General features: G+C 41.9%; 1 protein-coding gene across 3 annotated transcripts in view; it reads right to left on the bottom strand.

Moving 5' to 3' along the window:
* Nucleotides 1–19699, bottom strand: part of DACH2 (dachshund family transcription factor 2) — a 243180-nt gene that overhangs the window by 118499 nt on the left and 104982 nt on the right. For 2 of the 3 annotated variants that reach the window (XM_066559451.1, XM_066559452.1), the window contains exon 2: nucleotides 5896–6011. In XM_066559451.1, the coding sequence (XP_066415548.1) occupies nucleotides 5896–6011 (116 nt within the window). Of the gene's footprint in view, nucleotides 1–5895; nucleotides 6015–19699 lie in introns of all 3 variants that reach the window. The other variant, XM_066559453.1, reaches the window with a different exon arrangement.

Below are 19699 nucleotides of genomic sequence, written 5' to 3'. Positions count from 1 at the left end.
AGACGTATGCATTTTTATTATTGTTTGAAAAAATAGATCTTTCCACAGTCCTTTGAGCTTCTGAGTGTGTGATTTGTATAAAATATTTCTCATTTTGGGGACACAGCAGATGGAGTGCAGGGCACTGTGGGATATGCCATTTATCACAATGACAGTGCGTAGGTAGCACTGATCCTCTCACCACAGGGGGAAGCTCGAGCTGCAAATGTGGAGCAGCATTAAAAGCCCGACAAGTGGAGTTTGGCAACACTTGTACTACTCATTAACTTAATCATATTAATTTATTAGCCATATATATCAAAGTAATTCACTACTGAATTGTCACCAAGAACAATTTATAAACTGTTAACGTTCCCCATAGGCAGAGGAGTGTTGTGGCATCCTTAATCAGCGTGTTTGCCTTTGATTAAAAATAATAATTTCTACCAAGCCAGGTAATGCCAACAGTGACAAAGTTCTGCATATGTTTCTCATTATAAATGGAACTTTCAAATGTCACGTATGACAACAGAAAAAAAAAAGGAAAAAAAAAACCAAGGAAAAAAGGGTAATTGTAAACAGCAAAATGAGCCACAGAAATGGGATGTAAACACACAGAAATGCTCAGCTAAATTAACAAGTGAGGAAAGGGTCTGTGGGATTGCTGGCAGCAGGAGCTGCCACAGGCTGTGCTGGCTGATGTGTGCCCACCTTGACAAACACAACTGGGCACCAGAGACCCCAAAAGCCTCCAGGCTCCTTCACTGCTCTAACACAGAGACACCACATCAAAATGCCCAAAGACTGCATTCACAAATCCTGTTCTATCCTCCCTTTGCTGTACAAAGACTGAATGGCTGCTGCTGTTGCTGCTGAAGGAACACAAGAAGTTACCAGATCCTGTGAGCTGCTCCATTTGAGTCCCACAATGATCTGACTTGGTGTGGCTATTAAAATATTAACTCCACTGAATTATTAATTCCCTGAAACTATTAAGTTCACAACAAATTCTTTAAACTATTAATAAGACAAAACTGTTCTGAAAAAAGTATTTGTATCTGTACAAATGGTCAATATTTTAAACACTGCATTCATAAAAACTCTAGACAGAGTTTAGACAGTCTATTTTAACTGCTTATGAAATAAAGGGAAGAATCATTTCAAGAGGGGTGAAACTAATGTAGCTGATAATGAAAACAGCAGTTTATCTTACACATCAGAAATGCAGCTGGTTTGCTTCTGTCTGAGTACCCACTTTTTTCCATCTTCTCACTTGTTTCCCCACCAGCCAGGCTTCCTGCCATCCCTGTGCTGAGCCTTCAGCAGCTCCCAGCCCTAAATCCTCACTGGGATGGATCCCTCTGCTGACCCCCCAGCCCAAAATCCTCACTGGGACGGATCCCTCTGCTGACCCCCCAGCCCTAAATCCTCACTGGGACGGATCCCTCTGCTGACCCCCCAGCCCTAAATCCTCACTGGGATCCCTCTGCTGACCCCCCAGCCCTAAATCCTCACTGGGATCCCTCTGCTGACCCTGCAGCTGTCCCCTGCCAGCCCTGCCAGGCTGCCACAGCTCTGGGCAGCACAGCCCAGAAAAAGCCAACAGGGATGCTCCAAACAGGCTCATGCCCATCACCCTGACCCCCCCAGGACTGCCAGCTCCAGCTGCAGGACCCAGCCATGGGCACTCAGAGAGATTCCACCCTGCTGCCTCAAAAGCTGTCCCAAAAACTGCCCCACAGCTGCTCTGTGCCCTGCACCACCATCTCACTAATTTCTAGAGACAGGATCATTTTCTCCATGAGTCACCCTCTCCAATACCTTGAAGACAAAATGAAGCAGCCCCCAAAATGTTTTTTATTGAAATAATAGCAGCCACTCTACAGATTGAGCAGAGAAAAATTGCAATGGAGGCAGAGTGGTTTTCTAACCTTTTCTGAGGACAACCCAAACGAGGGGTAGGAGGACAGGAGTTGCACAGATAACTATCAAAAGATCCAACCACTCTTTCAGCTTCATTCCCTATGAACAGTTTGCTGAACCATTGGCTTCAATCATGTAACAGATTTCAGCTTCTCTCCACACAGCAAACTAATGCTTCAGACCCCAAAACTTCCTTGAGAATCTATTCCCCAGATAAGTCCCAGCTGTCTTGTTAAGATACACTGATGATAAAGACTTGCACATTAGTAGGAGATAAAGCCCTTTTTTTGTTCATGTCACTTCATCCCACGGCATTGTTTGAAGGACTGAGCCTTTGATGACCATCCCTCTGTGACACACAGGATTTTAGCTCTGCCCTCACAGCAGGCAGGGGCACCACGCTGATTCCCACATTTCCTACACCAATACAAAAAGGAAAACACTTTCTCCTAAGTGAACACAAACTGGACAGTGCTTACTGCAGGATGCAGTCAGGGCCATCCTGTGCTGCCTCCTCAGCCCTCCCCAGGGGTGGCCATCCCACACACGCCACCTCATCCTTCTCAGGCACAGCACTAACCCAGATGTAACCCAAATTTTCCCATTCCCCCAAGGTGCAAAGTACCTACAAACATTTAAAAAGGTCAAGGCTTCACTTGCAGCTCCTTCACAAGTTCCTTAGGTCTAAGAGTAGATGGAGCTGGCTGTGCCAAGAGGTCAAAAAAATCCCCTCCACACTGGGAAATGCAGTGTGCCTAATTTAACTACCTGTTTATTATGTGAAAATGACCATGTAAACCGAGCTGACACAAACCAAATGGGTGATGAAAATAACAGCACATTTCAAGGAGTGGAAACACAGATGGCTCGTCTGAGTCTGCAGGAAGTTACCAATCATCACTGTGTAATACCCCCTCCAGACAGAGCTGCCAGCTCTGCAGCCACAACTCGAGACCCATCCATCTAACCAGAGCCAGCCTGGACACCACTGCCTCCACTGCACCGTGACAGCAGCCTGGAGAGGGGGTAAAAATGAAAAAATGCAAAGCTGGTGAATCATGCTGCATTTGCTGATGGGGAGCCTGTCACTGAAATGAAGAAAACAACTAAGCTGGACATAGCAAATGAGGGAGCCACGTAAGAAGAGTGATTTGGTTTTTTTAATTAGAATAATGTAGGCAGACTAACATTAACATCTGCATATCCGTGCAGTAGGAACAATGGGCAAGATCAGATACAAGGATTATCAAGGACAAGAAGACATCCAGAGGAAATGCTTCAGGCAATTACACTGCAGTTAGAGGGGGCAGGTAACCAGAGAAGTCCTCAAGATACAAAAACTGTCTTGCCTCCCTACCAGGCTCTGCTCTTCTGGAAGGGATGGATCCAACCCTGCCATGCTGCAAAATTTCCTCAGTCCTGGTCCTGCTCCCCTCCCACAGCCACCCAAACATCCACATGGGAGCTGGGAGCAGCTTTTATTCCAGTCCATTGTCCACCATTTGGAAATCTGGAAGAAAAACCTGTGTTCTGTGACAAGTGTTAAAACCCATTTTGTTCTTATTTCGGCCAAAGGAAAGAATCCAATCCCAAAGAATTGCAGGCAAAGCAATCAGAAGTTTGAGTGTAAAGAGGCACAGATGCAGCTCATGGGGGCTCCAACCAGAGCCACAACAGCTCAGATCCCCAGGGAGTTTACAAGAGGCTCTTTTGGCACCTTGGCTTGCCCAGCAGCTCCCCCAGCTCTTCCCTTAGGAACAAGGTAAGCCCCAGGAGCCCTGGGGAGCTGTGACCCTGAGGGGCAGCTCAGGAGCTGTGACCCTGAGTGTGAGGGCTCAGGAGCTGTGGCCCTGAGTGTCAGGGCTCAGGAGCTGTGTCAGGGCTCAGGAGCTGTGACCCTGAGTGTCAGGGCTCAGGAGCTGTGGCCCTGAGGGCTCAGGAGCTGTGACCAGGAGTGTCAGGGCTCAGGAGCTGTGACCCTGAGTGTCAGGGCTCAGGAGCTGTGACCCTGAGTGTCAGGGCTCAGGAGCTGTGGCCCTGAGTGTCAGGGCTCAGGAGCTGTGACCAGGAGTGTCAGGGCTCAGGAGCTGTGACCAGGAGTGTCAGGGCTCAGGAGCTGTGGCCCTGAGTGTCACAGGAGCTGTCCTGCTGCTCTTGGGGCCACCTCAGCCACAGGGACCCTCCTTGTGTGCAGCCCTGGTGACACCACCACGCTCTGAAATGGGCATTTCCCCCTCCAAGCTGCTCCCAAAGCCCCCTCAGCTGCTCCAGGCACTTTGTCTGGGACTCCCCAAGGTTCTCCCAGGGTCAGGGAGGTGGCTGCCCCGACAGACACCCCCAGACACACCTCCCTGCCTGTGCCAAACACAGGGGATGGAGCCCACTCACACTCCAGGCTCCAGACAACTCCCAACAGCCTGGAAATTCAACTTCATCATCTTCTACTCAAACTGTGTGCTACTCAAAATATCTGTGAGACACAGAATGTGTCTGTGGTGCTTCACTGTGCACCCCCAACATGCCACATCCTAAAATATTTCCCAGTTTGAGGCAGCATGGCAGTCTGTGTGATCTGGTGTCCTATTTGCAAACACACACACACACAGTGGAGAAGTAACATGGAATATTCTGGATTTCAGAGAAGAACTGATCAATGCAAGAGGCTCTGGTGCTTTCCTGTCTATCAGTAGTAACGTGAACAAGAATCCATGAAATTCCTGGGCTGAGAACACAGCAGAGATACTAAAAACCTTTCCTTTATGAAATATAGGAGGGAAATCACAGTTCTGGATCGCTGTCACAAACATGAGCAGTGCCTGAAGCTGCAGCAGCCCAACTGTGGCACGTGGCTCTGGCCAAGCCCTTTCATACTTTGGTAACTGCTCCAGCTGAGGCTGCTGTAAATATTGTTTAGGATGGCTCTTTCCCTCTTCCCACAGAAAAGGTTCCCTGTGACACCCTTGGGACACCTGGGGCTGCAGGGGAATCAAAGCTCTCTCTGTGTCCCTCAGTTGCAGAGCTCAGGCTCTGCAAGCAGAGTGATCTGTGAGATCAGGAGAGATGGCACTCCACTCCCAGCAAGGATCTTTTTAATTCTGCTTTTTCTGTGACATATTCTATGACTTTATATTCTCCTAGAAACTTCATTATGTTTGGTTATTAGAGAGTTACAGTTTATTTAGACTGGACTTTGACAACAATCCTAAAACTGCTACATCTGTTGAATATTCAAGCAATTACTTTTAAGAATACAGCCTGTGAATATAGCTTTATTATGAAAATCAACTCACCTTTAGCACACAGCAATTAATAAAAAATTAAAACACTCATCAGGATAGCACAAGATTTAATTTAAACTCTATTAATAAATTAATGAAGTGAAATTAAATACTATGCATTAAATTATGTTTATAATTCCACATATTTTCATGCTTGATTTTTCACTTTATGATACTGAAAGCAGATTATTAAAGCACAATGCACTGTGGCAACGTGGACTTATCTGCTTTTCAAGTGTTCCTTCTGTAATTCCTACAAGCATCTCTGTCTCTCCCCAGCAGACATTAATGGGGTTACAATACACCAGGCATTAGCCACGCTGCTCAGATCCCACGAGAACTAAAACACACATGCATTTCAAAGGAAGAAATGCCTCTTACAGGCCTCCCAGACAATAGTTCAGCTTCTCAGGTTGGCTTGGGGTTTTTTGTGGTTTTTTTTTTTTTGCTTTTACTAAAATAACACATTTAATGGAATTTCCTGTAAGGAAATTACAATTAATAAAGAACTAAATTACAAATCCATTACATTTCAGTCACTGCAGCAGCAAAACAGAGTTTTCACGAACGCTCAAAAAAAAAAAAATCCAATAACGTAACCTCTGGTAAAGCCTGCAAAAGCCCTGAAGGACAAGGCAGTTAGATCAATATTAGTTTATTTTAACTGCTGTGCAGTACGAGGAGATGAGGCTGATCATCTGATGGGTTTTATTACCTGTTGGGGAGATGAGCCCTGGTGATAGGAGGCCGGGCACTCCGTGGGGCAGCAGCCGCGCATTCTCCTGGATCGCCACTCCCAGCGAGCGCTTGGGGGGTCGGCCTGGGCGGGAGCTGCTGGCACAAGAGCAGACATGAAAACCAGGTTTTCTTGGGGAAATGTTTGCTTCCCTCACACTACATCCATTTGTATGAAATATGTGAGCTATCAGTGGTACGAGAAAATAAATGTTAGGAGTTCCTGCCTAGGACAAAAAAAAAAAAAAAAAAAAGGAGAAATCGCTTGGTTAAACAGGGAAGAACCGCATGGGTGTCACAGGAGCCAGCAGTAAGGTTTTCCATTATCCAAGGATTCCATGACCTCAGAGGGGCTCAGTGGAGAGGGGTTATAGCAGTGACTGCTCCACAGTCCCTGCCATGCACCTGGAACACAGAAAATGACAGGCTGTGATGTCCTGAGGAGACGAGGAGCTGAAACCCTGAATTCATGACCCCAAACCTTGCTCTGCACCATGGCAGGCACCTGCCTCCTCCCGAAGGCAGCATTAACTCAACCCTGAGCTTTGCAAAGCTCACCACTTACCTTCACAGACTGACTGCTGGGTTTAACTACTACAGATCACACAAGTGTTAGCCCAACCTGCCAGAGAACTCACCAGTTTGTGAATTATCAATGCAGATTTTAGTCCAAAATATCCCAGGCCCCTTCACAGACTGGTTCCATTGAACTGTTGTTCTCAGCTATCACCTTCACCCCTTACATCAGTGTGTGTACATGTCCCCATCCTCCACTGCCATCATAACACAGATTTACAGGCCAAAAAAAACCATTTGAATCGACTCTTCCCCAAGCCATCTAATAAAAATGCAACCTCCTCATGTTTGGAAAAGTATTGCTGCTTCTCTTTGGTCAGAACAGATTTTACTCTGTTGAATAATAGAGCTTTTGACAACATAGAGTGAAACACTGTATAAAATAACTAAGCTGCAACAATGAATGAGGTTTGAATAGAAAGCATTTCCAAAATGACTTCTAGTTCACAAAGAAATTTAAGTCAAACTTCACTCTATCAAGTTACAGTGGCAAAGCCCTCCATCAATGCACGACAAACTCTGCATTTAAATGAAGACAACTTCCAGCAGCACTCCACAGAGGTACCATTAACCTGTTCATTTTTCACACCATGCTAGTGTTATTTTGTTTTACTGTACATCAAAGTAGCACAAAATCATTTTTTTGGTTTACTATTTTATCTCTATAAAACCATTCCCCCCTCTTTTTAGCATCGGGTTTGTCCATTTTGAATTTCATTCTATTCAGTATTTTTTCCATTTTTCTTTTTGATGCTTTCAGTTGTATATCATACTATGATGGCTGTGCAGTAAAGCCTGCTACAAGAACTGCTGGGCTGTAATAATGTAAACCTAAAATAAGAGCATTTGATTTCCAGGGGAAGTTTGATGCACACATGCATTCTCTATTAAAATCACCTGCTGAAATCATCCCCTGCACAACAAAATTTCCAACAGACAGCATCAGGTTGATACGTGGGGGTTTTGAACAAACAGGAATCATTGTTCTTTTGAATTACAGGAGCCTGTACTCCACAGGCACATGTAAGTGCTTAGCTGGCACTTAACTGTCTCTGAAAAAACCCTACAAACCAGCTAAAATTAGCAGCTTTCTCCAGTGGAAGAGCTCAATCAAGAAAACAACAAAACATTTTCTTCCCAAGCTCAAATACTAACAAATCTTTAGCAGAAAACTCCATATGTTGGTATTAATCTAAGAAAAACATTTTCAAAACGCAACAAACAGCTTTAGAAGATTTTACAAAGAGACTTTTTAGTCATGATTTGTGTTTTCAGAGGACGAGGAGGGGGGACTGTGGAGTTCCAGCCCTGGTTCTGCAGTTTTTGCCCTGACAGGAGCTCACTGAGACTCTGAGCACAGCTTAAGGTGTTTCCACACCTCAATGTGACACCTGTGCCTGAGCTCTGACCCACGTGGAAAGCCCAAGAGATGAAGGAGGAGAAGTTCACATCATAAACTTACTCCGTTCCCTTCCAGGACCCTGGAAGTATTTATATCCTGTATTTATATCCTGTATTTATATCCTCCCTCACACAGGCCAGGGAAGCTCCACTGGGAAAACTCAGCCCTTGGTGTCTCTGGGATTGGGGACTGACGTCTTGGTGTCTCCTGGGGAAGGGGACTGATGGACTGAAGAAGAAGCAGCGTCCTTCTACCCTAGTGAAAGTGAGTGTTCCTGTAAATCAGGAACTCCTAGGGCCCAGATTCAGGGCTGACAGCTGTAACCATGATAATCTGAGTGGAATTGTTCCCAGCTGAATCTGTTCAAATAAAACCCAAGTCCTTTGTCTCTAATTTTATCTCAGCTTTTAAATGAAAAGCTGGACGCTGCTCCCAGCTGCCCACGGCACACCTGCAAGGACCTGTCTGGGTCTGCAATGCTGAGTTCTGCAGTTCCCAGTGCCCTGTGTCTGCCTCCCAGCAAGGACAGGAATCCCAGAGCCCCCAGCACTGCAGCACACACCTCAAAATTCCAGCTGGACTCCCTGGATATTCCCAGAGATGTGTCACCCATCAGGAATCAACAGCTTCAGCTTGGGAGGACAGAACTCACAGGATGTGACAAATCTGAGTCCAAACGCTTCCACTTAGGGCCACAAACAAATTTTCTGGCATTTCTGTTTAACCATGAAACCAGGAATTTCACAGAGACAGGACAGAAATGTCTGCTCAAAGTCTTGTGGTTTTTAGTAAGACATGCACAAAGGACCAGCAGATGTAAGGTTTTTATGGGATTTATTTTCTGTTGTGAACGTGCTGCTGGCACCACCAAGCCATGGAATGTCACTGTCACTGCTCTGTGAGTCAACATTCCCCCCCAAAATCCCCTCTTATTGTCCCACATGCTCTGGAAATCCACCAAATTTCACCTTGGCTATTTAAAACGCATGCAACCTGCACAATTCAGCCCAAATTGATAATAAAAGCACTGCACAGTAAACCCAAGGCAAGCAGAATTATCATGTGGGGAGAGTAAGACATAATTTGTGATTATGGAAGTATTAGCATATAAATGCTAATAGCATTAGCATATAAATATTAACTTTATTTAATATTATTGCTCATCTTTTTGTCACCCTGCTCTTTTACTGCATTTTCTTTTCACGTTTTCCTTTCTCTCATTCAAGAAAGTTATATATTCAAGAAGTGTAGAAAAATCTTTTCCTCATTGGTAACAAAGGAAGTATAAACAGGAACAATCCTCTTCAAACAATTTTAAATGCATTTCTTTGAGAGTCTAAAATCTCTACACAAATTTTGTACTTGCCATCAATAGATCTTTGTAAATGGAAAATGACTCAAATCTAAATTAGATATTAATTCAGTCAGAAACTTCCAGTTTATGGGTATCTTTTAAGAACTTTTTAGAAAACAAAAATTATGGCCCCAAGTGAAGACCATGGAGGCTAAAAGACAAGTACAATATTGTTTCCCATGTATACCATCAGGAATCTTATTCTTTTTACTAAATAAAATAAATACTGATTAACATTTGATTGGCATTTCTCAAACCTAAAAACTCCTTGGGTCACCAATTACTTGAAAGTGAAGATGACTGGAGGTTTTGGGTTTTTACCTGCATTTGCACCATGGTTATAAAGTCATTACTGTCATCCTTTCCACCCCACAAAATCACTAACTCTTGAAAGAGAAAAATGAACTAATCTGAATGTTGTTCATTTTTAAAATTTTGGTTGAAATTAAATTTTTCAGAAAATAAATTACATTTTGAGCGGTATATTTGACAGTTGAAATTTATACAGGAAAATGCTGAGAAATTGTTCATTAATGTCTCTTTTCTTCTTTATTTTCCACTCCTGTTCAGAGCTAATATTATTATTTTTCCTTTCAAAGTTTTATATATTCCCTTGATATCACAAGGATTTTTAATTTGAATCAATACATGAAGTAATTTTTTATTTTTGTGACTTTCTTACAGTTACTGATCAGCTCCATCTTTTGTAACTCTATTTTATGCTCATTATAGACAACCGAATTTCACAAAATCCACAAATTCATCAATGCTTTGTAAATGTAATTAATCAGTGGAAATATGCAGCACCTCACTGCTGATGTATGATAGTGCTCTACTTTTGTGCTTTTAAATATAGGAGATTTACTAGAATCAGAAGAGAATTTGCATATTAATCAAGACAAATAAACATGTGGTGATTTAACTAGGAAACTGTTATTTGGATGACAATTTAATCAGCACAGGTTGAAAGGTCCATCACTGCAGCATCCTGTTTCTGCTAAAATATTGATTGCACTACTGATTTCAGTAATGCTTTATTTTACAGGGCACAAATAACCATGTAATTACTCTTTAATTGAATGGTAATTGCTTGCTGGCAATTATTTGTTAAGTTTTGGAGTGTAATTACTAGGTTATTTGTGTTTTGTGAAATAAAATGTTATGTATTAGTAGCCCAAAATATTTTCTGTATGAATGGTCTGCCAAAACTAGAAAAGTTAGTTATGATGGCAGGAGTTTGACAAATAATACTATAGCACTAAAACTATTATTAAAAGGATCAGATGGACCTTTGAATGCTTTCCCTTTACAAAATTAACATTAGATGTAACATTTGTAAGATAAATGGAGGAATACTGCACCACAGAAGCATGATTTCCTCTGGGGTCTAGTCCACCATTTAGCATAATTTATCCTGATGTTTTGCTTTTCATTCTCTGAGCTTCTTTAGAGGAACTGAAATAGCATCCTACCCTCTGGAGAGCAAAGAATAAACCAAGTAGAAATATATTTCAACAGTACTTCATATTTCTGCAAGTGAAGTGGATTACCAGCAGCACATTATCTTAGCAGCCTATAAACTCTGTAGCCTTGGCAGCTCGCTAGATAACAAGGGAAAGCATTATGTTTTGCAGTGTCAATGAGATATGACACTTGCTGTGATATGTTTATTCCAAGCTGTGATAGATGAGGTACCCAATACTTTGATCGTTAAGATTTGAATTTTACTTCTACACTTTTTCATTTTTGTCATCAACTATTTATGAATTGGCAGGAGGCAGCCTCGCCAGGACTGCTGATTTTGGCTTTTTTTTTTTTCAAAAGAGATCCAGTTAATAAATTAATTATTGATTTCATGAGGCTGGAGCTATTTGGTACAAAAATATGCTAGTCCTGTGATTTAGGAAGCTCTCATATGTATCACAGATTTCTTCAATAGCAACATATTTTATTAGGCTTAAAGGAGAAATACTGAAGTACGGTATGACACGCTGTGTAAATTGCCCTGCTAATAGTGGCAGTAAGTGGTGCAAGTGCTCAGACATAAATAAAAAAGAAAAACACAACAAAACACTTAAAAAAGCTAAATAAAACACACACACACACCCTCAATCTTAGTTACTTTCCTGCAACTGGCACAGGAACCAGAAATTAAAATTTTTTGTCTCTTCAAAGATCATGAAATACCCCCTAGTGATTGTGCAAGGTACTTTTTGAAGTATTCACCAATAAATGTAACATCCTGATGAGTTAGAATTCTTCCCTGATACCTTCAGATTTTTAGTTGTAGCACGGACTTAAAATAATCTCCCTGCTTTGGCATTTATTACAAGGTTTCAAAGATGCCAGGGGTAGTTAAACTCTGCCTGACCTTTGAGTGTTTAAGGAGAGAAGCAAACCCTGACCCCGCAGCAACCTGATTCTGTCTCCTCTCGGCGCTGGCAAACTGATCACTTGTCTGGCCATGGCAGGACATTGGATCACCAGCCACATCAAAGGCAACAGGAGCCAATTCAGCAGCAGGGAAAAAGCCATCCATGCAAAATGGGCAATTAACATTAATCTTACATGAAGCTGTTGGAGCTGATGAGAACCTGGTGCCCATGGCAACGCTCGGGGCAGTGCCCGCGCCAGCACCAGGCACTGCTCACCTGCCAGGGGACACAGGACATGTGCCTTTAGAAAGGCTCTGACACTCCAAAACACAACCTCTCTCATGCCTCAGGTTGTAGCTTTTATATTGTTCAGATTCTGTACTGCTTTAGTATGTACACTGCTTTAGTTTGAACTTCTTGTTAGGGGATGCTGAACTCTGTGCACAGAGCAGGGAGACAAAACAATTCCTGCTCTAGCTGGGGACCAAGGACAAATGATCCAAATCTCAGCCCCAAGAGCACAAACCCCGTGGGCTGAAGAGAGAAAAACAAGAAGGATGGGACTGCATAACCTAAAGCTGTAATTGGAGAATTAACTCCAATATATACAAATGGACCAGAACTTACAAAATTGAGAGACCCCGTGCCCGGTCGTGCATTTTGTGACAATTTTGGTTCATCTTGGGTGCAGCCCTGGCTGGGCTCTTGTGCTGCCCAAGGTGGATCCATTGAGGCCTTTTAATAAATCCCTGCTTTAACTTTGCCCAGTCTCTGTTCTAGGCCAGCCTTCACAAGGCATCATCTCCACCCAGGGATTCTCCAGGGAATTCCTGCAGGAATGTCCAAAGAGAAAATGTCAGTGGGAGTTTGTTTTAAAGCATTACAGATCTGAACTTTCTCTGTCACTGTGACTGGTGTCACTGTTAGAAAAAAAAACCCACTCCTTAACAGCACTGAGATGCTCAGAGCTGGGACTCCAGTGGAATATTACAACTTTATAACTTTACCTTTAAGAATGGAATGTAGCACATTCTCACGGTGTTCATCCTAAAAAGTCTCAATTAGTGAAAATCCAGTGCTCATCTAAAACCTGACTTGGAGTTTCCAGTCAGAAAAATTACCTGAACTCCTTCTATTCAATTGTCACTACAGTGGTTCTTACTTAACAAAGTTTAATTGCTTATTTCTGAAACCAGGTGTTACAAAGGAAGTTTAAAACAAAAAAAAAAAAAGCTTTTTGGTTAGTTAAGATTTAAAACTTTAAATAACTCTTTAATTACTTATGAGTGTGCCTGCAGATATAACAGTACCTCAACATTCCTGTTTTTGCTTTTTTCCCGTCTAATAAGACCACAGGAAAAAGGGGGATAACTGACCAAATTTCTGAACTGGGGAGATTCATGGCTGCAGACAACCTGGAGGCTGATCCATGTTCCACATTGCCCAGCTCAATTTAAGGGAGTGGCAGTGAGGAGATGGAAGTGTGACTCCAGCAGATGCAGGGATAAACAGAGAAATTTAACAGAACTGCACGAAGTGACTGTGGCATGGAGGTGCTCTGGCACAGACAGAACACAGTGCATTTGGCCATGGATCACAGCCAGGGGGACAAAGTTCCTGCTGCTGTGTCTTCATTCCCATTGTTCCCACTCTGCCTAGACCAAACCTTGCAGGAGGGGGCCTGTCCAGGCTGGAACTGTGCCACTAACAACACACCCAGACCACAAATTCAAATTACAGATCTGTTGTCTAAACAATGCTCCCCCACCATGTCCAGCTAAACCAAACGTGCAAGTGCCAGAGCCAAGGCCGGGTTTATTCTGAGCCTTGCAAAGCTCAGCTCAGCTGCTGGGATGGCTCTGCTTGGATTCTGGATCCAGTCAGAGCTGGGAAGCACTGCAGATTACAGCCAATGCTATTATCAATTTGCATTCTGACTGGTTTTTTCTTTTTTTTTTTTTAAATCTCTTGAAGTATCTGACTGTTCAGCAGGTGGAACCAAGCCACTGAGCAGGTTTTTAGGATTTTTCCACCTGTGTGTGAGAGCTCGGCACTGACATGAGCAGATGAGCAGGCAGGCAATGGGATCAGCACAGGGACATCCCAGCTCCATCCCAGCAGCTGCTGCTGCCCAAGGCCCAGACAGAATCACTGCACACACTCCAGCCCTGTGCAGAGACAGGCCAGGACACTGAGGAGCCATTAATCTCCTTTCATACAAGTCAATTCAGCCCCAATTTTTTTTTAAGAATTACTTAATTTTTAAACATTCATCCACAAATATTTGCACAGAAAATTTCCAAGGAGGGAATCACCATCTATTACAAACATCCATGTCACGTGTCTGAATTGTATCAGCCCCTTCCAAGCTTTATTTTTGACCCGTATCTGAATTCAATGCCAATTTAGAGGAATGTATTACAGTAAAAGAGTTTTGAAATACTGCTGGTTTCCACTAAGCTGTGTCTCAGTAAGTCTCCATTCAATGAAAGTTGTAAAAAATGTGACTGTTTAAGCCTATTATCCCTGGCCAGAAACCCAAGAGCAAGACCTGATGTATTTACAGCCCTGAGTACCACGCAACCCAGGGGAGCTGATCTTAATTCCCTGACAGGGGTGCATTGTGCTGGGGTGGTACAGGGCTGTCAGAGCAATTTGCAGGCTGATGCAATGGGAAACTGCTCTTGCCTTAACTGTTTTTAATCTCTGCATTACAAGTTTTGGTGTTTTCTCAATCTTGGCAAAGACCCTTCAAAGGCAGAAAACAGAAATTCACCTTTCAAAGAATAATAAATGAAAGAACATAGAACTCTGCACCTATGTCCATGTTGAAAGGAGGAATTGTTCCCAGCAATGCAGAGGAGCCTCTATGATTAGGTGATTCTGTCCAGGAGAAAATATCTGAGGGCTGAACTCCACAGCACAGAAAATACCCTGCAGTTTGCTGCTGGTCCTGGACCAGCATGAAATTAGACAGGGGGTGATGGAGGGACACAGCCCCACTGCTTCCCCTTTACCTTTCCAGATTTTGTGACTGCTGGCATTTCATTTGTTAGCTCCAGAATAGACAACATTATTATTTCTACTGCAGATGTAGAGTAGGAGAAGGAGTTTTCAAACCACAAAGCACAAACCTTTAGGACCATGAGAAAATAAAAGGGCAGAAGGAAATTTCTGGCAAAATTAACATTAAATTTTGTCTATAAAATCTCCATGTTTTGAAAAGATGCTAATATGAATATATAAAACCACAGAAGTATTATCATTTATGTGAGATTTAATCTACAGGAATGTAGAAATTTTCCCTATTTTGTGGACATGTATGCACACACAGAGAAACTCTACCTGATGGGAGCTCCATAACAGCAGATAATTGAAATGTCTGGAAGCAAACCCCACTGAATTCCGACTGTGAATGTGGCCAGCCTCAGGGCTGACAGTGAGAGGTGCTTCAGCAAGAATCTGTAACTCTGGAATCTCAGCTGGGTACCAGAGCCATGGGATCATGAAGATCCCAGTTGCTGGTATCTCATTCCTCTCCCCACTGCGGTGAGCTCTGGGTTTCATTCCCTCCCCTAAGGGATCACAGCCTCCCTCCTTCCCTTCTTGGTGATATTCCCTCTGCTCCACCTGCCAGGTTTACTATTTCCCCCTCAAGGTGGGGTAACAGTTTGAGGCAATAATTATCCTCAGCTCATAATAAGCCTCTAATAGCACTTGTTTTTCTACACTTTTCTGACCAAAAGCTTGTCTGCTTTTCCATCAACAGCTACACCAAGGAACCTTCTCACCACAGCCACAGATCATTTCCCACTGAGAAACACCAGGTCATTTCACAAATGTCTCTCTCATATACCATTAGGAAAAACTGGAAAAAGCCAACTACAGAAGAAGCAGCTCAGACTATGAAAAGCAGCAGAAGTTATTCCCAAATGCAGGGATTTCCTGAACTCAAGTATGTTCTGGAGCAGATACAACAGCTGAGCAGACAAGTTGTACCTGCTGCTGATGTCTCTAAAAGACTTCCCTTCAGCCCCAAGGGTTTGACTCTCCCAAAAATTCCATTCCAGCCTCGCAGCACCATCCAGCCCTGGGCAAACACAGCCCAGCCATGGACTGCCACAGAATCCCACTCACACCTCACACACACAACTCCTGCTCCTCACTCAAGGGCTTGCTGGAAAAGCTGCTGGAAAAGACTGCAAGAATTCAAGTAAAAGAGTGTTTGTAACCAGATTTCCTGGAGATAAATGAAAGACACGTTTCCATGGCGGCCAGCCTACTAAATTTTGCAAGCATAAATATTTACCTAGGACTGGGGGGGTGGGGAAATCAGGAAGAAAATCACCATCTAGACCCTTCAAAGTTTAAATACTGGAACACAGAGGTCATTATTTATAACTAGAAATAGAGAACATGTCTTTTCTATGTGTATTTCTATCATGTTATTCATCCCCTCCATATGCATTCTATTATTACCATTCTTACACCAGAAAGTAATTTCTATGGCACTTGCTCACTCCATGCATTCATTTTCTTTAGGCTTTCTTGTGGCTATTGATTTGCTGCTTTGTTGAAGTGCTTTGTTTCTTTCACAGCAGGCTATCCATTTTAAAACAGTTGTTCAACAAATAAAAAATTACGTTCTAAAATTAAATTAGTTTTATCTTCCTTCATTTTTATCTGAGTTAAATGCAAGTGACACACTTCCCCTAACGAAAAAAAGGAAATATTTAATGCCTCCCAGCATGCAAACAAGTAAATAAGTAAAATTTTTCTTTTCTAATAAGACGTATTTATTTTTCTGATTGGAAACATGAAAGAAAAAGTGTATTATAAATAAAGCCTCTTTTGTACTCTTATGTTGTAATCACTGCTGTGGCCAGTGGTTTAACATCAACAAAAGAGGATTATCTGGTCCAGAGCCAAATTCATTTAAGTCCTATTTTACTACCCTGAAAGTTGCTAAAAGAAGCCTTTTTTTCTTTCAATGCAAGTGGCTCATGCTCTAACGTGACAGTTTGCTGTCCCCTCCCACCAGACCAGTCCAAGATACTCAGATTTTATACAAGGAATACAACGACCACTTAATGAACTGCAAAACCAAGGGAAACAGAGTTTTGGCAGAAGGTGACACTTGTGACCTGCAGCATCTTGCCTGGATGCTGTTTGCTCAACAAGGGCAAATTCCAGAGCTCTGTGCTTCTCTGCTCCCTCACTCTTCCAATGTCCCTATTAACTAACTTGGGTGAACTGCAGGGACAGAAAACTAGGGAAGCAGATATTCTATTCTATTCTATTCTATTCTATTCTATTCTATTCTATTCTATTCTATTCTATTCTATTCTATTCTATTCTATTCCATTCCATTCCATTCCATTCCTTATATCAGATTTTTTGTCATATTTCTTGCTAAAAGAATATTATCAAGTGCCAATGATTAGGGTACCACAAGCCCCTCCCCAGCATTTGCCACTTAGTTGTGAAATCAAACTGATCATAATTACAATATTTGTACCCTATCCCAGAGCTTGGATCCCTCACACAGTCCAAAACCATCTGCAAAGATGGTGCTTTAGAAACATTTTCAGATGGATAAACTTTAAGTGTCCAGAGATCACCCCCTCCTAATCCTCTGCTTAGGAACTGGTGGTTAAGTTTATGATCACAGAAGGAGAAAAAAAAAGAGCTTTATAAGCATGCAGCCTAACTTCTAAAAGGAAATAGGCTTTGAAAAAGTTTGCAGGATATAGGAAATGAAACGAAAAAATGTTTTCATTCAGTTTCCTGTTTAGATGTATGGATAGATTTGACTTCAAATAGATGAGCCACACAGAAGTTTAGTTTATAAGGGTCAGATGGTAACAGTTTCTGTTTAATCCTCAATTTACATTAACTTACAGGAAAATTAATGATTTTAAACAGGCATCAAAGTGAGACTGTTTTTTTCATTTCTCTAAGTTTGCTGGAGGAACAATTGTTTCCTTTATCTGTCTTCCAGAAAGTTGGTGACTGTGTTTAAGTTAAACTGCTCATTCAGCCTTCAGGCACAGCATATTATGAGTTGCTGTGCAATGAACATCAGCCCCTTACGAGTGCAAACTCTCTGACAGCTCCCTCAGATTCTTGAGCTTACTCGAGCATTTCACGAAACCACTCTTCACAACTGCACACATTATAATTTACACATTAAACCAGCAGGTTTTCAACCTCAGGTCTGTTGCCAAGAATAATCCTTCAAAACTCTTTTATCTTTTTGTAAGAACATAATTATAAATGTGCAATTAACAGCCAAAGAAAGGTCTTAAGAAAACTCTTTAGAGCAATATTGCCTGTTTTAATGCCTCAACCAGATGGTGGTTTAAAGAAAGCCATTTAAAGAAAATAAATAAAAAGTCCCATTTTTCAGTCGGCAATGATATGTCAAGTCTAAAATTTGAGATATTAAAGCCACAGTGCCACGGGTCTGTCTAATCACCAGAAGTGCTCTTAATTCTTTTGTTTTGCTGCTGGACAGACCAAGCAGTTGTAAACATCATTACTGATATGCATCAGTACAAAAGCACAGGGACCAGAGGCAAAAGGAATTATTTGTTGCATTTTTTCCGTGAACAGAGCCCATCCAGTGACTGATTTTCCCCAAGGATGAATAATATGTTCATTTTTGTCTTTTGTTACAACCTGAATTTGTACAGTCTAATCCTGAAGTCTTTTCCTCTAAAAATACAGGTGCTTCCCTTTCACTAATTAAACATGAGTACTGGGTAATTGTTGGCATTCTCAAGTTGGAATAATCACCTTGGGCTACATGGGTGACAGAAATTCCAGCTTAGCCTTATTCCAGATATTTTTTTAAAGCTGTAGAGAAATGACACAAGAAGACTCTCCCATTTGAAAACAACCCAGCTGCATTATTCTACAGCCAGGCCACAGTGCCATAAAATATCTGCTTGGAACTAATTAACTTAGGAGAATTATCAAATACATCACACAGTAAACTGACTGATTCAACAATAAATTCAACTGCTTAACTTCATTCTGCAGTGATGGACATCTGGCCTGCTCTTGTTCAGACAATTCAATGTGTACCACTATTAACAATTTCTATCATTTTAGATATACATTTATTTCCTTGAAATTTAAGAGCTTCAGAGTGTTGAGGTTTTTTTGAAAAATTCAGAAGAGAAATTTCCTCAGTGTCATTAGAAGCAAATAATTTGGCTTTATCAGTGATACGAAAAACAAAATCAGACTTGCACTATTTCAAGAGAGGGATAAAGAAAGATAAATATGAACAAATTAAAGGCAACAAAGCCTTTCAATGTAGCCCATGTGCCACATGATATAGCAGAGTATGCTGGAACACAGGGAATTTCTGTTGGGCAACCTGTGGGTCCCCCGCATTTCTGGGGGGGGGGGGTTTAATTTCCTTGCACAATAATCCCACAGAATTGTTTCCTCAGCAACATTTTGGTTGTCTTTTAAAAAGCAGAGACACTTAAATAACTACAACCAGAAACTTCACTTTGCACTGCACTGAAATGAGGGGGCAGCTCCAGCGCTGTATCAACAATACATTGAAACAGTCCCATCACCTCAGTGCAAAATTCCCAGCTGCTCAAGTAATTGTTTCTAAGTAGTATTTTTAACTAACAATTTTCCTTTTTCTTAAAAACAAACAAAAATCAAAACTTGAGTTCAAGCAATGTAATTAGTTTCCAGGTCAATGACTTGTTTTCCCTTAATTTTAAAAATAGCTTTTATTGAAAAAAAACACTTTCAAGGAGCACAGATAAGGAAGCATGAAAATCTGTTCTGTGTTCATTTCCAGTCTAGGTAGGTCCAGCAATTACTGACCTGGAGAAATAACTTCTGCTTCTGATAAATACTTAAACAACCATAAAAAGAATGATCTCAGGCTGATGGCAGCACAGGGTGGTGTTGCCAGTAGGCAGAATAAAATCCTTTTTAGAAAGGGAGTTGCAGATTTAATTGATATATGGGGGGAAAAAAGAAGATGCAGTACATTTAGACCCTAATTTAATGTGAAAAATCAACTAACAGAGTGCCTTGGTCT

Source organism: Molothrus aeneus, chromosome 14, assembly GCF_037042795.1.
Source record: "Molothrus aeneus isolate 106 chromosome 14, BPBGC_Maene_1.0, whole genome shotgun sequence".
Lineage (NCBI taxonomy): Eukaryota > Metazoa > Chordata > Aves > Passeriformes > Icteridae > Molothrus > Molothrus aeneus.
Note: the sequence above shows the minus strand (reverse complement) of the source record. Positions and strands in the feature narration are given on the sequence as shown.